The 19,225-nt window shown below is 36.9% G+C and overlaps 1 protein-coding gene across 4 annotated transcripts in view; it reads left to right on the top strand.

Annotated features, from left to right (window-relative positions):
* The window catches only part of LOC140140146 (carboxyl-terminal PDZ ligand of neuronal nitric oxide synthase protein-like), a 372,750-nt gene extending 354,218 nt beyond the window's left edge, over positions 1-18,532 (top strand). The window contains exons 7-11 of one of the 4 annotated variants that reach the window (XM_072162001.1): positions 276-396; positions 5,487-5,588; positions 8,080-8,222; positions 13,464-13,658; positions 15,909-18,532. In XM_072162001.1, coding sequence (XP_072018102.1) covers positions 276-396; positions 5,487-5,588; positions 8,080-8,222; positions 13,464-13,658; positions 15,909-17,030 — 1,683 coding nt within the window. In that variant the 3' untranslated portion in view covers positions 17,031-18,532. Of the gene's footprint in view, positions 1-275; positions 424-5,486; positions 5,589-8,079; positions 8,223-13,463; positions 13,659-15,908 lie in introns of all 4 variants that reach the window. The other 3 variants (XM_072162000.1, XM_072162003.1, XM_072162002.1) reach the window with 3 other exon arrangements.
* The last annotated feature ends 693 nt before the right edge of the window (positions 18,533-19,225 follow it).

Below are 19,225 nucleotides of genomic sequence, written 5' to 3'. Positions count from 1 at the left end.
TGCTTGATTGATTGATTGGTTGATTGATCAATGGATTAATTGATTCACCATTGGATTGATCAAGGGATTGATCACTATTGATCACTATTGATCAATTGATCAATGGGCTGATTGATTGATTGATGATTGATCGATGGAATGTTTGATTGATTGTTTATATTTCAGAGTCATGCAATGAGGATTTTAATGTGTCAAATGTTTGAAGTGTGTAATTGATGGAATGATTGACTGATTGATCGATTGATTGATTGAATGATTGATTGTTTCTATTTCAGAGTCATGCGATGAGGATTGTAAGAAGTATAGGCCAAGCATTTGAAGTGTGTCACAAGTTAAGCTTACAGCACGCTGCCAATTCTGGCGACGGTCAAGCAGATGGAGAGAGCGACAAACAGGGTGAGGAGAATACAGACCCAAACCAAGGTAACTGGAGGCTGGAAAATACAGGGTGGTCAAAAAAGACATCAGTACTGAGGAATATATGTGTGAATAGAAAAAATAAATTACCATGGGACAAAGCTAAAGGAATGCTATTGGTTGAGTTGTACACTGTCAAAAAATTGTGATGTAATTTTATGGAAATAAATTATATGGTAGCAAATTTGCTGGATCTGTTCCGTAAAACATGTTCTGTAGAAGAGATTAGACAAAAGAGTACCAACTATGGTAAATCTGCCATTTTGGTTTATTGCTCATGGAGGGTAGATAGTGTACCTTGGGGAGTATTTGTGTACGTCCATATCAAAATGATGCACTTGTCGGCTGCTACATGTGTCTCATTTCACATAATAGCTAGGAATAAATACCAGACTCATCTCCGAAATAGAGGTCACTTCAAATCATCCCAAATCACATGGTTTAGGAATACAAAGAACATGTAACTTCAGGATGATTTGAAGTGACCTTCACTTCGGAGATGAGTCTGGTATTTATTCCTAACTATTATGTGAAATGAGACACATGTAGCAGCCAACAAGTGCATCGTTTAAGGTTATTAATTATTTTAAACTGTTGTGATTTGGTAGTTCACAGCATCTTACAAATGGTAGTGAGCTTTGGCAAAAAGTACATTGCTCAATTCATAGCGAGTGTGTAGAAGAATTAAAATATCACAGATATACTTTTATTGGTGCTGCGGTTCTTGAGTTACGGTGTGAAGAGGGCTGAAACAACAACACTTTTGTAAAACGTACATAACTAATTCACAACAATAAATTAAGCAAGTTTGCAGAGTATACGATTTGTAGAATGAACTTTTGCAAAACATCAAGGTGTTCATTTCCAATAATATATTGATCTAGATAATGAAAATCGATTTTTAGGATGCTTCGACCAACAATACCTCGTCTACCCTTAAACGTGAGGGTTACAAAGGTTCACGCAACACACCTCAAATCGAAGTCTGCTGGGTGCATGGTGAAATACCGGAGGTACACTATTTACCCTGTATGGGCAACACGTAAACATGACAGAGTCGATACTCTTTGGTTCTATTTCATTGGTTACTTGTTACTCTCCATAAGAAGTGTTTTGGCACCGGTACTGTTTGAAATTTCCATCAAATTACATTATGTTTACAGTGATAAAGAAAACCAACATTGGCAAAAACGTTTATTTACTTTGTCAGCCTTTTCGCATTCTTTAATTTAAAAAGTAAAATTAAAGAAAGAAACAAACAGAAAAAAAACCCATTTACTGGGTCCTTTATGTAGGCAATGATATACTAACAACCTTTCTCTCCAATGTGATGTTGACTGTTTAGTGCTAGAAGTGGGTAAGTGCAATAGCTGCCCTGTGAACATTTGGCAGTTTGCACACAGTATATTGTAGTCATCTACATGTGGCAGCTATTGCACTTGCCCACTTCATGGCACTGAGCAGTCAATGTGTTTTGTCAAATTCAGACAAACTAGAGCTGTATCATTTGGCTATTCCAGTTGCAATCCATACACCCCTTTATGGGAGACTTGACCTTAATCTTCCACACAGGGAATGTATAGGCTATTTCAAAGGAATTACCTAAACAGGTCACCCATTTGAAATCTACACACCGTGTGTGGGAGATAAGGTTTATATGCCTTCCATACAAGGTGTATGGATTCAACTGGAATAGCACATTAATGTGACCCATCACATCGAAACACGGCAGTTGTCGGAAAACCACATTTGAAGATAATAAAGAAAAAGAGCCTCGATAAATAAGAAAATAATAAGAAATTTGAACTCTATTTGTCCCATAAAATCACCATTATATGCGACATTCATGGAAGAGGTGTCATTTTAAAGCTTAAAAGCAGTCCTCTAGCTTGGTAAAATAATCGACAAGTTCATTTTTGATGACAACTGCCGTGTTTCGATGTGATGGGTCACAGTAAGATTCAAGATTCAGTATTCAAATACATACAGATGAGATTATTTTGCCAGGTGGTTCAACTCTGTATTGAGATGTAATGTGCATGAACCATTAAAAATTATTCTCTATGTGAGGATATTTCAATGACATTCTGATCAACTGTTTGGAGAACAAACTTTCCCTAAGTGCTTTTTTAAAGTTGTATACTGGACTATTAGCATTTCAAATCAAGATCAGAAGAGTTCGAAAAACCAGGTGCAGTGAGCTGTATTCAGTAAGCTAGGTGGGTCAATATGGCGGACAAAAAATGTCGTAAATCACTTTACCCTTTTGGGAGAAAACCCAGCTTATTTAGCCAATGTCAACATGGGGTCGCTGTTATTTTTTAGATCAGTTTCCTCAAAAATGTTGCTTTTATAGGAATTATTTACAGACTTAAAATTATTTTAGATCTTTTTGCTCAAAAGTGCTGCTTTTATAGGAATATATTTTTTTTACAAACAGACTTGAAAATTTGCTGTCCCTATCTTCAAAATTTAGTCATAACGTCATTGTGTAGTTGACTCACATGGACATTTCATGAACACATTATGAGTAATAGACTTGGATCGTCTTAAATTTGAATTCTTGAATTTGAACTTTTAGCTCAACAAACTTAATTTCAAGCCCTCTTTTGTCTGCCTTTGACATTACTTATCACAACCACCAAACTAATATCAATATACAGGGTGGCCAAAAACCCAACTCACTTTTCAGGCCACCCTATATCATATTACCCTCTCCTATATCATTTCAGTACTTACCATGCTTACCCTAACCCTATCCTAACCTGTAACCCTTAACCTATTTGCAAAAAGGACAACCTTTTGATTTCATCCTTGAAGATATTATTTCATTTTTCTGTAATCTCTGCTTGACTATTATTTCCTGCAAGTTTATTACCTTTTTGCAATCTGAACACACATCTTTTACCTACCTCAACCTGTGCCTTGTATTTTCTAGTTTCATCCAGTTGCTTGGGAATTTACTTTGCTGTATGTACCATGTATGTTATTGATGTGCTGCACTTTTCAAGTATTTTGTTTACAGAAGTATATGGTGGATAATTCATTCGCAAAAGTACATTAACTCTGTGTGTTAAGTTGGGAAGGTAGTATAGCGATTTTCACATCTTTCACAAGTTCTGACTAATGGAAGAGTATTACTATCTGTAAATAATACATGTAATTGTTGTCAGCTAACGAACCTGGTTATTAATAGCAGGTTTTGTAAAAGAATTTAATAAGAAATATGGCGGTAAAAGCTGATGCAAGGCTTATTTCTACCAGAACATATTCAGTGTTTTGTGTGGGTGAGACAATTACTAATTTGCCACCAGGATTCTTTGAATTGCGTATCAGCTGGCGCTTATATATGACCCGTTAAAACAAAATGTATCTAAGTCGGGCTGGCAAGTTTTGAGAAAGAAACCATTTTATCTTCAAAAATATAAAGAAAACATCAGCAAAATCTTCCCTAAATTCATCATTTATAATTTCATCATCAAAGCTTCAATTTTCAAAAGTAAGGTGCCATTAAAAAGTATATTTGTGTCTCTTGCAAGTAGGAAAGAAATCTCACTTTCTTGCAAAATACACTAAAGATATATTTTGATGGAACATATTATATATTTGACGCAATGTGATCCACTCAGTCCAATGGTGGTAATTGTAAAATTGAGATGCATGCAGCAAAAGTGAGCAAAAAACAGTAAAATTATAAATTAAGACAATATAAATTTATGATCATGTTACTATTCCGGGCTACTTTGGGAATGATTCGGTCATTTTCCAAGTCACATTTTTTAATACTTTTGTTTGAATAATGTGGTCTTTTACTTATTTTGAACCCATCTATTCATTTTTGTAGAATGTTGCATGTGAAGTAAACTATATCTGTTAATTTCATACACCATTAATTTGTCTATTATTGCACTGCAGCATGGAATCATTTTGATGCCATTTTACTTCCTGCCTTGATATTCTTTTTTTCTTAATTATTTTATTTTACATAATAACCATATAAATGGTTTAATTATGATTTTATGATATATGTTAATTTACTTTTTCTTAGAATGAGAAAGGCAAGTCCTTTGAAAACTTCGATCAATTGAATTAACTGAATAATTATCATAATTATATTTAATATCAAATTTTACTTTTTTTGGGACAGAATATTTTCTTGCCTGATAAGTATGCATACGTAATGATGTTCTTTCACATAATGATTTAGTTGTCAATGTTTTATCAAAACTTTAAAAAAATGATTTTCAACAAAATTTTAAATCCGTATCAAGTGTGATGTCATTTAAAAATACTGAATATTTTGTTTTCCAACATGTATGTCATTTTCATCGTATTCATCAGCAGCAATACTGTTGCATGTACATGTTCTGTTTATATATAACGGGAATGAACAGTGATTGTGTTTCACTACATGTGTGAAGACCTTTGACCTCACTGACCTTTTGACCTCTGGTCACTGTATGCCATGACCCTATATGTCATTAACATTGTACATAGTCAGATTTAGCATGGGCTTGATGTGTGTTTTGCACTGACTTGCTCCCAAACATTTTTTCATTGATAAATATTAATGCTTGTACGTCTCATATTTATCATAAAATCATTTTTTGATAGAATATTTTGTGATAAAAAACATTTTGCCTGATTTTTTTTTCTCATTCATTTTAAATTTTCATATTTTTGTATCCTTTATATCATATATCATTTGTTTTTTGGTTGATTAAAGACACATTCGGACATTTATGTCGCATATCACAGAAACATATTTTTGAACTTTTTAAAACTAAATATTTTCTATTTTTACATTTTTTTATAATCATTTGCATTTCTGCTTGAAACTTTTTCCTGATTTTAAATACCTTATTGTCTGTTGATTTTACAGAATGCTATTTTTTTACACTTTTAAAGGGTCCTTGTAAATTTGGTTACTTTTAAAACATGATTAACCCTTTAAAGAAATATATATTCTTTGCTCGCCTTCTTCATGAAATAAATGTTTGTTACCTTTTATTTATTTTTTTTTAAATTGCAATTTGCAGCCAATAAGAATACCTTTTTGTCATTTACAGCATTTGCTGGGTGGCTTCCATCCATTGGGTCAGCTGCCCCGGGCATGAGGTCATGGGGTCAGAGGTCGTCAACACCAGGGTCATTTGGATACGGCTTAAGAGGTTGTACAGGATGACATAGCTCTAATTAGAGTATGGTTATGTGTGCATGTACATTAGTTCTTCAAATGGACAATAACGGGCTATTCCATCTGAAATTCATACTCCCCCTATGGAAGATGTGACCTTAATCTTTCAAGGAGTGTAAATTTCAAATGGGGTTGCCTGAATCGGTGACTCCATTTGACATTCACTCCCTGTGTAGAACATAGGGTCTTGTCTTCCATAGGGGGTGTATGGATTTCAACTGGAATAGCCCAATACTGACTAGGAAGTTTCCTTTCCCTCTGGTATATTAGCAGGGAAGAAATAATATGGGAAATGTGTATGACTTCAGCAGTGGCTACAGCTATGCAGGCTGCCATTACACTGCCATCGTGTATCCTGGAACAACCGGTTCTCTACGTACTGTATGTTCTGCTGATTGTGCAGTACGCTATCCTTCTTTAGCACATATGTCATACACTTCTTAGAACCCAGTCAGCATCCCATATGTGTGTCAAATTTCCGATTCCCAGCGTTTTGTTTTCAGGTTCTGTAGCGTGCAAAGGATAACCAGTCGCATACAGTCAGATGCCTGGTATCCCAGGAGATAGCATGGCGTGCACTCATAACCATTCTCATTTTGAGAGTCTGTCATGTATAATAAATGAATGAATGTCAACAGATTGTTCTTTTATTATATTGGGCAATTACAGTTGAAGTGATCTTAATCTCCCACACAGGGAGTGTAGATTTCAAATGGAGTCACCCATTCAGGTAACCCCATTTGAAATTCATACTCCCTGTGTGGAAAATTAAGGTCATGTCTTTAATAGGGGGTGTATGGATTTCAAGTGGAATAGCACATTTTTTGCTGCAACAAAAGTTTGCCTACAAATTGGGGCATGTTTTCCATAGGGGGTGTATGGAATTCAGCTGGAATAGCCCATTCGGTGCAATGATTTGGTTTTGATGTTGGTGATCAATATCAACTATGTGGTATTGATCCGGGGGGGGGGGTACTCAATTTTGATTTTGGTAGGGACGTGCCGCTGAGAATTTGAAAATGGACCCATAAATATACCAATTTTTCAATAAATTTGGACCCATTTATATACCAAAAGTCAAAATTTCGGGCCAAATTTAACCTAAATTGTCTTAGTTTTTACAAATTTTCCCAATTTTTGTTTGAAAATTTAAAAATTTTGGCTAGATTGAGGCAAAATTGGGATATTTTTGGAAAAAAAAAATTGAAAAAAGGACCCATTCATATACCAAAATTGGCTTAGAAAAAGGGGTCATTGGGCCGAAAATGCTACCCAAATTAGTGGCACGTCCCCGTATGGTCATTTGTACTAAGTACCCCCCTATTGATCAGTAGCATTAGTGATAGATTGATCCATTGCTTGATTGAAAGTTTCTCAAGACACTCAAACCAGCATGCAGACAGATAAAGTCTTTTGATTCATATACCTGTATGTATACTACTATTGGCCATTTTGTTACTGAATAAGCCTCATACTACGTCATCATCATCAGAAAGAGAACTAGATCTGGTTACAGATCTGGACCTAGTCGGGGCGGAAATGCCAGTCTTAACTTAAAGTTTGACCTTTGACCGGCTATTATGGACATCTCACACCATTAATGGTGCATCACTGTAGCATGTAGGGGCTTTATCCGTCTTCCATAGGCTGAGATACAGCTACTTTTCCGTAATTTTAAATATTTTTTTTGCAAATTTGACGTTTTGACCTCCTTAATGACATTTGACCCCAATATAAAAAAACCCTCATATACACCGAGAAAATGCATTGTTACAGTTTAAATTAAAAAAATCTACTATGCTTAATTATGGAGATAAAAATTCTTGAAGTTATTTACCTTAAAACCGGAAATGACCCCCTTAATGACCTTTGCCCCCTTATCTGTGAACACCCTATAGACACCGACCAAAGTCAAGTCACATGATCTAAGCATGTCACCATCACGTGTATTTTGTGGAAGAAGAAGCATTTTGAAGATATTTGGTTTCATACCGAAATGACCCTTAGTGACCTTTGACCCCAAATCTGTGAACACCCTATAGACACTGGATATAGACGATGCATATGTGCAAGTGACGTCATTGTAGGATGTAACATGTAAGGGAAGAAGCATTTTGAAATTTGTTGCCAGAAGAAAGAAAGATCCGGTAGCATTTCAAGACCTAGCCGGTGTCCCGGCTAGGTAATTTAAGAAAAAGAACAATTTTTGCTCTTAGATTGAGAAATAAGATATTAATTAATGAAGTTCATATTCAATGCCTGATTCCAAGGTTAGATTTGATTGTTGTGAAGCAGGCCCTGCGTGGGAGTCTAGTTCCTTAACTCAGCATGGGCATTGACGATTATGATGACATAGTTTGCATAACACTTGTTCACAAAGTATAACATGTAACCATTTGTGACAACTAACCTCCTACGCAGCTACAATAACTAACTACATAAATACGTGTCAATCTCTCTCGCAGCCAATAGAACCGTGGATGGTGGCAATGACCAACCTACTAAAGATGTGGATGGTGATTTAGATGAGTTGGATACTTCTTTAGCACAGAGATTGGTGGACAGGAACAATATGCCGCAAGGAATCTTCTTTGGAATGGCTAACAAGGTATAGTACACTAACAGCACCTTTGATTCAAACAGACATTTTGTAATAAAGCACATCAGTAGTGTGCACAGGTTTTCAAAAGTGGCACAGGTTTTCTAAAGTGGCACAGGTTTTCTAAAGTGGCACAGGTTTTCAAAAGTGGCACTGGTTTCCCGGGGGTACTCAGTACAAATGACCATACGGGACGTGCCGCAAACATGGGTAGCATTTTCAGCCTTCTGGTATATCAATGACCCCTTTTTCAAAGCCTATTTTGGTATATGAATGGGTCCTTTTTCAAAATTTTCTCAATTTTTTAGGAAAACAGCCCAATTTTTCCTTGATCTAGCAAAATTTTCAAAATTTTCCCAAAATTTTGGGGAAAATTTGTAAAAACTAAGACAATTTTGGGTAAATTCGGCCGAAAATTTTGACTTTTGGTATATCAATGGGTCCAAATTTCTTGAAAAATTGGTATATTTATGGGTCTACTTCCAAAATCTCAGCGGCACGTCCCTACCAAAACCAAACTTGAGTACCCCCCCGGGACTGGTTTCCAAAAGTGGCACAGGTTTCCAAAAGTGGCACAGGTTTTCAAAAGTAGCGCAGGTTTTCAAAAGTGGCGCAGGTTTTCAAAAGTGGCACAGCTTTTCAAAAGTGGCACAGGTTTTCTAAAGTGGCACAGGTTTTCAAAAGTGGCGCAGGTTTTCAAAAGTGGCACAGCTTTTCAAAAGTGGCACAGGTTTTCTAAAGTGGCTAACAAGGTACAGTACACTAACAACACCTTTGATTCAAACAGACATTTCATAATTTTTAAAGCACATCAGTGGTGTGTACAGGTTTTCAAAAGTGGTACAGGTTTTCAAAAGTGGCGCAGGTTTTCAAAAGTGGCACAGCTTTTCAAAAGTGGCACTGGTTTTCTAAAGTGGCTAACAAGGTACAGTACACTAACAGCACCTTTGATTCAAACAGACATTTCATAATTTTTTTAAAGCACATCAGTGGTGTGTACAGGTTTTCAAAAGTGGCACAGGTTTTCAAAAGTGGCACAGGTTTTCTAAAGTGGCTAACAAGGTACAGTACACTAACAGCACCTTTGATTCAAACAGACATTTTATGATTTAAAGCACATCAGTAGTGTGCACAGGTTTTCAAAAGTGGCACAGGTTTTCTAAACTGGCACAGGTTTTCTAAAGTGGCACAGCTTTTCAAAAGTGGCGCAGGTTTTCTAAAGTGGCTAACAAGGTACAGTACACTAACAGCACCTTTGATTCAAACAGACATTTCATATTTTTTTAAAGCACATCAGTGGTATGTACAGGTTTTCAAAAGTGGTACAGGTTTTCAAAAGTGGCGCAGGTTTTCAAAAGTGGCACAGCTTTTCAAAAGTGGCACAGGTTTTCTAAAGTGGCTAACAAGGTACAGTACACTAACAGCACCTTTGATTCAAACAGACATTTCATATTTTTTTAAAGCACATCAGTGGTATGTACAGGTTTTCAAAAGTGGTACAGGTTTTCAAAAGTGACGCAGCTTTTCAAAAGTGGCACAGCTTTTCAAAAGTGGCACTGGTTTTCTAAAGTGGCTAACAAGGTACAGTACACTAACAGCACCTTTGATTCGAACAGACATTTCATGATTTTTTTAAAAGCACATCCGTGGTGTGTACAGGATTTCAAAAGTGGCACAGGTTTTCAAAAGTGGCGCAGGTTTTCAAAAGTGGCACAGCTTTTCAAAAGTGGCACAGGTTTTCTAAAGTGGCTAACAAGGTACAGTACACTAACAGCACATTTGATTCAAACAGACATTTCATAACTTTTTAAAGCACATCAGTGGTGTGTACAGGTTTTCAAAAGTGGCACAGGTTTTCAAAAGTGGCAGGTTTTCAAAAGTGACGCAGCTTTTCAAAAGTGGCACAGCTTTTCAAAAGTGGCACTGGTTTTCTAAAGTGGCTAACAAGGTACAGTACACTAACAACACCTTTGATTCAAACAGACATTTCATAATTTTTTTAAAGCACATCAGTGGTGTGTACAGGTTTTCAAAAGTGGTACAGGTTTTCAAAAGTGGCACAGGTTTTCAAAAGTGGCACAGGTTTTCAAAAGTGGCACAGGTTTTCTAAAGTGGCACAGGTTTTCAAAAGTGGCACAGGTTTTCAAAAGTGGCAGAGGTGTTTAAAAGTGGCACAGGTTTTCAAAAGTGGCACAGGTTTTCAAAAGTGGCACATGTTTTCTGAAGTGGCACAGGTTTTCTAAAGTGGCACAGGTTTTCTAAAGTGGCCCAGGTTTTCTAAAGTGGCCCAGGTTTTCAAAAGGGGCACAGGTTTTCTAAAGTGGCACAGCTTTTCAAAAGTGGCACAGCTTTTTAAAAGTGGGGAGAGGGGCACAGGTCTTGATTTCCACAACTGTTCACAATAATTGGTAATTAATTTTCCTTAATCTGACTGACAAAAGTGGGGGGATGTGGCTCCCCTTTGCACACAATGGTGACATATTTTACAAGGTAAAAGACATGTCACAGTATAGAACTATTTGCATGACATAGGCTATGAGACCAGTGAAATTTGTCAGCAAATTAAGCAAGACAGACTCAATGCTGACTTTAACCCCCTGAGCAATACCTGCCGATCTAACATTGTCTCTGATTGGTCAATTACATGATATCTTCACTTTAATCACCAATCAGAATGGATCTTTGAAAATAATTCACTCCATTTTTTTTGCGTGGTGAAATTATTCTAACAATGTTGCTTGATTGGTCCAACTGATAATGAAAACTTCTTTTTGACCAATAGGCAGGTAGTTTTCATGTGGTTAACCATGGCATGGCCTGTTGTCAGCATTTGTGATGCGATCAAGCAAAATCAGTCGGAACTCGGAAATATTAAATTTTCAGTTTCTTATAGGATAGTAAAATGCATTTACAAAGCTGTATTTTGCAGAAAACCCCATTGAAATTGAACCACCAGTTCCAAAGATATGAGCAATTAAAGAGTTTCCAAAACAATAGGAAACAAAACGAAATATTTCCTTTGTGTGGCTATATCTCAAAAGCAATATTTCCGAGTTCCGACTGATTTTGCTTGATCGCATCACATTTTTCAACCATTTTGGTGAATGTTTCAAAATTCTGAGGCCCAAAAGCCTTTTCATAATTCCAGGTTAAAACCAATCTTAAAGTTTTACAATATGAGTTTAACTTGAATATGAATTTAACTTGACTTTGAATGATCCTGATAAATCTCATCAATAATGAGTTTAGGCCTGTTAAAATTGAAAACTGTAGGCTCTATTTTGTCAAAATCTGATTTGTAGAAATTTTGGCAGCTCAATTATCTCAATATGACTTATTATGAGTAAGAAACAGGTGTTTTGCAAATGTCAAGGAAAACTTCTATAACTTAATAATTTTGAGGTTAAAATGTCCTAAATGTCAGCTAATATGTTGGCAGGTCTGCCATAAGTCATTGATTTTACTTTCATTCAATGCAGTCAGAAGTAGTTACGTTTGGAAGTATACAAGCCTTATTCAGACGAGCTTAGAGTTAGGTTTGTGTTAGGCTAACTTAGGTATTAGCGCCCGTCAGAACAAGTATTGTGTTAACAAACACGAAGCTGCTTAACATGAAAGATTTACCACAAAGAAATATCTGTGGTAGCGCACTAACACAAAGCAATCACTGAGAGTTATAAGGAGGGGCTGTGTGGACAATTATCAGTGTTAAATAATGCCCGGGGGAGGCACTCCCTATCTGAAATGGCAGGGATGTGCCTCGGCCATATTAAATGTAGGGGGCTTTCAGGTCAAATGTACAATTACAAAAATATGGGGTCATTCAGTACACAACCTGAATAAAAATGGGGTCATTCGGTATGAAAGTTTAAATAAAGGGGGCCATTGGGGTAACAAACTGTAACATTGGGGTCATTGGGTACAAGATTGCAAAAAGGTGTCATTGAGTACACATAAATAAGTGCCAAAACTGCGAAAAAGAAACTTTGGGAACTTGAATCAATTAACAATTTGGAAGCAACTGTATGATTGAATTTGAAAAATCCCATTATTTCTTGAGGAGAACCCAAATACCACCTAACTTTGGGAATAAAAAGGGGGTCATTGCATAGCAGGAAATAGAAAAAGGAGGGTCATTGAGTACCTGAATTTTGTTTAAAGGGGGTCATTGGGTATTAGGTAGGACAATAACATAAAAAGGGGTCATTGGGTACAAGCCGGTTTGAAATAGGGGTCTATCCCAAGGCACATGATGCATATCCGTAATGGAAGTGCCCCCTGGAAATAATGACCTTGCACTACCTCCGTGTTATGCTAACACAATATGAATAAGCCTACAGAAATATATTCTGACTCACAAATACGATAAATCCAACCATTAAACCTATCTTAACAGACAAGTCAAGATAAAGTTTAACAAAAATTGAAAGCTATAAATGTTCACCTTATTCATAGCATGGTTGAACCACGACCATGCCCATAGCCAGGATTTTTTTTGTGGGGCTGCAGATTTTCCAAATGCAGACCTTAAAGAGAAAGCCCTGTCAAAGTATTTCCTCTGAGGTGAACCAAACCTGCCTGGTTATCAAATTAATTAGTGACAAGGATCTCTGAATTTTACAGGTGCTAATTGATGTTTTAATGTTATTGCATCAATTAGCACAGGCAAATTCAGAGTTTACCTTGCCACTGATTAATCTGATAACCAGGCAGGTTTGGTTCACCCCAGAAAACTGCTTTGGCGTTGCTTTCTGAATGAAAGCAAACAGATCTTTACCTCTCAACAATTGATTTTTGGAGCCTAGTTTATTTTGGACATAATTATTCCACAGAAAGTTCATGATTTGGGCTCAAATGTTGACATATTTAGCCTAATTTTGCTAGTTTTAAAAACAAAGCAGACATTTTGCTGATTTATATGAGGGAGGGGGGTGCATCACAGTCCTCCACCCCCCACCACCGGTCGTGGGCCTGACTATGATTGTTAGTGGAGAATGCAAAACACATTGGTGGTGCAACTATTTGTCGGCGTAATGGTAAAAGGCAAACAATTCCTGCCAATTTCAAGCTGATCAAACTATTGGTGATGCAGATGGTGTAGTACACTAGTGATGCTTGTTCAGTACCCTGTCAGCATCCCAATTCCCTGCATTTTGTTTTAATTCAAACACCATAGCACACAAACAACCATGTTCAGTCACATACCTGATATCTAATTGTAACATTATCCCATCTCTTTTCTCTCTCCAGTCTCCTGCATTCGGTCCTCCGGTACCAGGTTTAGATGACAGCAACGTCTATGGTTCACTCAGTCTTTATCATCAGCGACAGCTATTACAGCAACAGCTACAGCAACAAGAAGCTCAGACACAAGTGGCCATGGCACAGGTGCAGCTTCTCAAAGATCAGTTGGCTGCTGAGACAGCAGCCAGAATGGAAGCACAAGTGAGTCATAGGGAATAAAGGGGTTTGTCTTAAAAAAAACCTGCAGACATACAATCAAAGAAAAATACAGTTGGCACACTTTGACAATATGTTAGAACTCTTCATTGCTGCTCTATGAGTTCAGTGAAATTAGTATAACTTTGTTAGTGAGAAGTACAAACTTTCCCCTTTCCTCCCATTCACCCTCAACCAATCTTCTGTTGACATGTCCTCCAAGGACACCTTCAGGACCTCCATCCAAGACCTTAGACTCCACAGCCCCTGTTAGACCACCAGACCACTCTCGTCAACTTCCAGCATAGTCCCTGGTGGACCTTTCGGGAGTGAAGGTACAAGGTACAAAATGTCAAAATTGCCTTCATGAACATTGAATTGGGGGAGAGGGGCTGCGATTTACAGTAATTATGCCAGAGTGTGCCAATATTAAATTCCTTGATTTTAGCTAAGTGAAACTGGATTAGCGAAGCGGCATATTTGTGTCTTTTCATGTTGCAAGCCACTTTCATGTATCCAAATTTCATAGTTACAAAATAATTGTCTTCTTATGTCTTGAAAAAATTATGAAAAAAAATTGGTGTGTTGTATTTCCGGAATTTCTGCTTCAATACCAGAATACAAAATGGGTCAATACTCAGGGTCAATACCAGAATGGCCACGTTTGCAATCCATACACTTCCTATGTGTATCTTCCACATAGGAAGTGTAAATGAGGTCACCTGAATGGGTCAATTTCTGGGTGAATACCAGAATACAAAATAGGCCAATACCAGAATGGGTAAGTTTGAAATCCATACACCTCCTATGGAAGACATGACCTTAAGGGCAGAGTAATGGGAGAGAACACAGACCTTTTCAAGCATCATTATTTTTGAATTGTATGTCCAAAGTATATAAAACTATACATTTTTGGAATGGAAATGAGCCAAGGAATCCCATGGTGACGTCAGATTTGTTCAAAAATCTCGAGTTTTTGAAAAAATTACAAAAATGCACTTTTTTACCCCAATTTGTTTGTGACAACTTAAAAAAAAATCTGTTCTGAGTAAAAAAAAAAAGTTAGTTTTTCATGGAGAAGAGACATGAACTTAGGGAAGGTTTTTTTATTTTTTGAAATTTGTTTTATTTTTCGAAATATTGCAAAAAACATGTGAAAAAAGCAATTTTGTCACTCTATTAAGCTAAAAATTGCACATAATGGTGTATATTTTTGTTCAAAACAAATATTTTGAAAAAATGAGAAAACCTTCCCTAGACTTTGATGTGCTCTAAACGATAGTGCAAAAGGTTTACCTTTTGCTTGCATATTTTTCGAGTTATCTTGTCACAAAAATCGTACAATATTGTTAAATATGAACTCTGAGAAATCGATGTTTTAGTAAAAAAATGTCAAAATTATGCACAAAACGTCCTTATATTTTAAAACGGCAAGACTTTCACGCTTGTAAAAGCTGTATCTGGTGCATGGTCTAAATATGCATCTTTTTGCACCAATGAATCTATAATGTCTGTTTTTAGTGCGCATAAATCCAAAATAATTAAAATATCTAAGTGGCTTTTTCACTGCAAATATTTGTTTTGTTTACATCACATTTGCTGGCGTTAACAACATACCGAATGCGCCTTGACTGCGTTGGACATACACGCAGAGTTGCGCCAGCGTCACGCGAACGCGAATCGCTGCAGTAATCACAATATTTCACATTCGCGCATTGCCGACTCATTATTTCCCGGTTCCCGCCAATTTACAAAGCTGTCTTGAGCCATGTGACTTTTTGGAGTTGAAAAGAGTGAAATAAATCAAGCAAAAATACAAGTAAATATTAGGAAGTTGTATTTTTATCAGTTTCAAGTGAAAGAATACATCTTAGTGTTGATAAATATCAAGAATCTCAAATTTGTGTGTGGACGAATGTGTCTCCCATTACTCTGGCCTTAATCTTCCACATAGGGAGTGTGAATGTTGTCACTTGAATGGGAGACTTCATTTGAAATATACACCCCCCCCCTCCCTGTGGGATACTGTAGTTATTTCTTCCATAAGGGGTGTATGGATTTCAACTGTAATAGCCCAGTGTATGCCAAAATTTATGCGTTTTCTTTTATTTTCAGCCCATATTTGGTGTTTTTACCCTGATTTTACGCTGTTTTTAGTGATTTTCCTCGTTTTTGGTATGTGGCCTCTCACACCCCTGAATTGATCCTACTTGTCATCATTAATGTTTTCTATATATTTTTGTCTCCCTTCTTCAGGCTCGAGTACATCAAATGTTGTTACAGAACCGAGAACTTCTTCAACATCAACAAGAACTTGTCCTGCACATCCAAGAACTAGAAATGAAAACAAAGGGTACATCACCCAGTCCCGGCAATCCTTTCATGAGACATTCACCGGCAACCATCATGCCGGATGCCACCACACCACGTCCGGCACCAGTCATACTACCGGAATTCCCATCAATGAGCGATTCTCTTCCACAAGACATCCTCCCCAGTGCAATGTTTGAGAACTCTAACACCCGGACGTCGAGCGAGAGCACGACAAATAATATTGGTTTAATGGATATGGAGAATACGCAGAGTAGTGACAGCTTGAGTGATAGTAATAATGAGATGAATAACATAATCGGCGATGATATGGGGCGCCCTCTTAGTCAAGATGAGGATGTTAATAATAGTTTGAAGAAGTTGAACATTTTGAGTAATGATTCTGACGAGGACACTCCAAAACATTATTCCAGATCTTTTGATGAGCCTATCACGGTAGATCGATCCCCGTCACATACACCCGATAAGCTTCGGACCAATAGCAACACACGGATTATTGTACCGGATCGGATGCAGGACGCAACCTCCAACAGACTTGAACTGAATGTGAGTCCCATCGAAGATACAAACCCGCCCAAAACAACAACGTCTTCCTCGCGTAATTTCTCAAATTCCACCGGAAACGACAGCAGCCAGCAGCAACATAACATCAACACCAATGCGCAGATACCACGATTACCGCCACCATCAGTAGCAGCTTCGCACGTAACAGCCGCTGACCTCACGTTGACCCCAGCGGCTGACATGATAGATTTTGAAGGTGACGTAGATCCAATAGGTGCTTATTATGAATCTAACAATAATCAGAACAACAGATCGTCTTCCAGAGGTTCTAACCACAGAATGAACTGGAATAAAACGGACGCCATGTCGACTTCCGAGTCGATGAGTCCTATCCAGCCAGACATTTCCATTCCAGATACAAGGTTGCACATAAGTTTTTCAGACGATGAAAATACGGAGAATTCGGAAGACTCAGGAGTGCCAAGACCACCTAGAGCATTAGAGTCAATGAACTTTGATGAAATTGATTCGTATAGTTCATAGTGCTTTCAGATTATGAAACCACTGAAGACTTTGGTGTGTACAGGGCGAGTCAAAAATGAAATGTACCCAACTTTATAATTATTTTTTCCTGGGATCTTGGATACCCTGAATACAATTTAACCTGCTCTGATGATTGATGATAGAGTGTTGTTGTACCCTTCACAGAAATTTTGATTTGGATATATCAATAAACAAATGTAACAATTTTATGATATTTCAATATATAGAGCATTTATTGTTGTGCAATGTGTCTCCTATATGACCTTTTGACATATTTATTATGGTCTCAAACTGGTAGCAGAACAACTTCATTTGTAATATTCGGATATGAATGGTTAATTAAGTTGTTATTATTGAAAAGGGCACTGAAATCACTGTAATATGGAATGACCTTTGTACATAAATATGCAAAGGTCATATAAAAAGACAGTGTGGTCCTACTGAGCATCCATGTACAACTTGGATTTCAGGTTTTCTTTTTCAAAATATCTTTGCTTGCAAAATAAACGACATGCATTCATAAGGAGTTGCACACACAATAGGTAATATACGAGTCCAGTTTATCCGCCGATTTTAATCAAGATAAATACTGCTATTTTAAAGATTTTTGTAAAGTTGGGTACATATTAGATTAACTCCATGAGAACTACCTGCCTATTGGTCAAAAAGAAGTTTTCATTATCAGTTGGACCAATCAACAACAATGTTAGAATAATTTCACCACCAAAAAAATTGAGGTGAATTATTTGCAAAGCTCCATTCTGATTGGTGATTAAAGTGAAGATATCACATAATTGACCAATCAGGGGCAATGTTAGATTGGCAGGTAGTACTCAGGGGGTTAACTCACACTGTAAAGAGTGTCATGACCATGTCTGGAAAATTTTAGAAGCTCCTAGAAGAATTGGGCTGTTCCAGTTAAAATCCATACACCCCAATAGGAGACATGACCATAATCTCTCATTCAGGTAACCCCATTTGAAAATTCACGCTCCCTCTGTGGACGATTAAGGTCATGTCTTCCACAGGGGGTGTATGGATTTCAATCGGAATAGCCCATTTGGACACTTGAAAGGAAATGTTACTTCCTGAAAGACAGAAATAAATAAGAAATTGTTGGACAAATTTTGTGGGAAATTTGGCTTATTTCCGGGAAACACACATTTTTTTCTAGGCCTGGTCAGGACCCTTGATGATTCCTCTGCATAAGTTTGTAAATTTGCCATAATTCACAAAAGAAAAAAGTTAATATAATTTTTTAACACTGTTCAAATAATGTATGTTAATAATATATTGTATATAATCAAGGTCTACAATGTGAACTACTTGCCTGTATTTGTTGTAGCTCAAATTTGAGCATTCAATTCAGTTCAGTTTTATTTGAACTTTGACATTTATAACAACTCCATTTGAAGTAATTAAGAACCCAGCAAACACAAAAATGTTTTTAAAATGTGTAACATCAAAAGGTTTTAAAAACATTTAAATGTTGTGTTATAACGAGATCACAATAATGGCTTTAAGATATTTTATATGAAATATATTGCAATTTTATATGAAATATATTGCAACAATATTTTTAAAATGTCAAAATATTTTTGGCAAACATGTTTGCAAATAACATTATGTTAGAATGTTTTGCAGCAAGTTTTCAAAAATGTTTCTAAGTGTTAATAAAATGTGTTATACCCTTTACTCAACATGTAAATGTTTTAACTTTTTGTGTTTGCTGGGATATTTAAGGCCATAGTTTTGACATTTTGTGTGTGTTTTGCCATAACGACAAATGTAATTTTGCAGCAGCATTAGGCAATTCCAGTTGAAATCCATACACCCCTATGGAAGATATGACCTTTAACCCTAGCTGAACTAAATCTCAAAACTCACTTTACAAAGGTATGCCATGTGATGCAATTGCATCATCATGTGAGCAATCATATGGGCATGGAAAGCTGGGCCAGCCAAGGTCACCCCCATGGCAAGGTATTCTTGTGCGCGTCTGGCACCTGAGGGGTCCATGGTTAAAAACAGCACCAGTGAGAAAAAGTTTTCTTTTCTTTCTTTCTTCCGCCACACCCAAAGGCACCAGGGCATATAGGGTTAATCTCCCACACAGGGTGTGCAGATTTCAAATGGAGGCACCAATTCAGGTAACCCATTTGAAATTCACACCCCCTGTGTGGAAAATTAAGGTC

This window comes from Amphiura filiformis, chromosome 18 (genome assembly GCF_039555335.1).
Source record: "Amphiura filiformis chromosome 18, Afil_fr2py, whole genome shotgun sequence".
Classification (NCBI taxonomy): domain Eukaryota; kingdom Metazoa; phylum Echinodermata; class Ophiuroidea; order Amphilepidida; family Amphiuridae; genus Amphiura; species Amphiura filiformis.
This window is presented reverse-complemented; position numbering and strand designations above follow the sequence as displayed.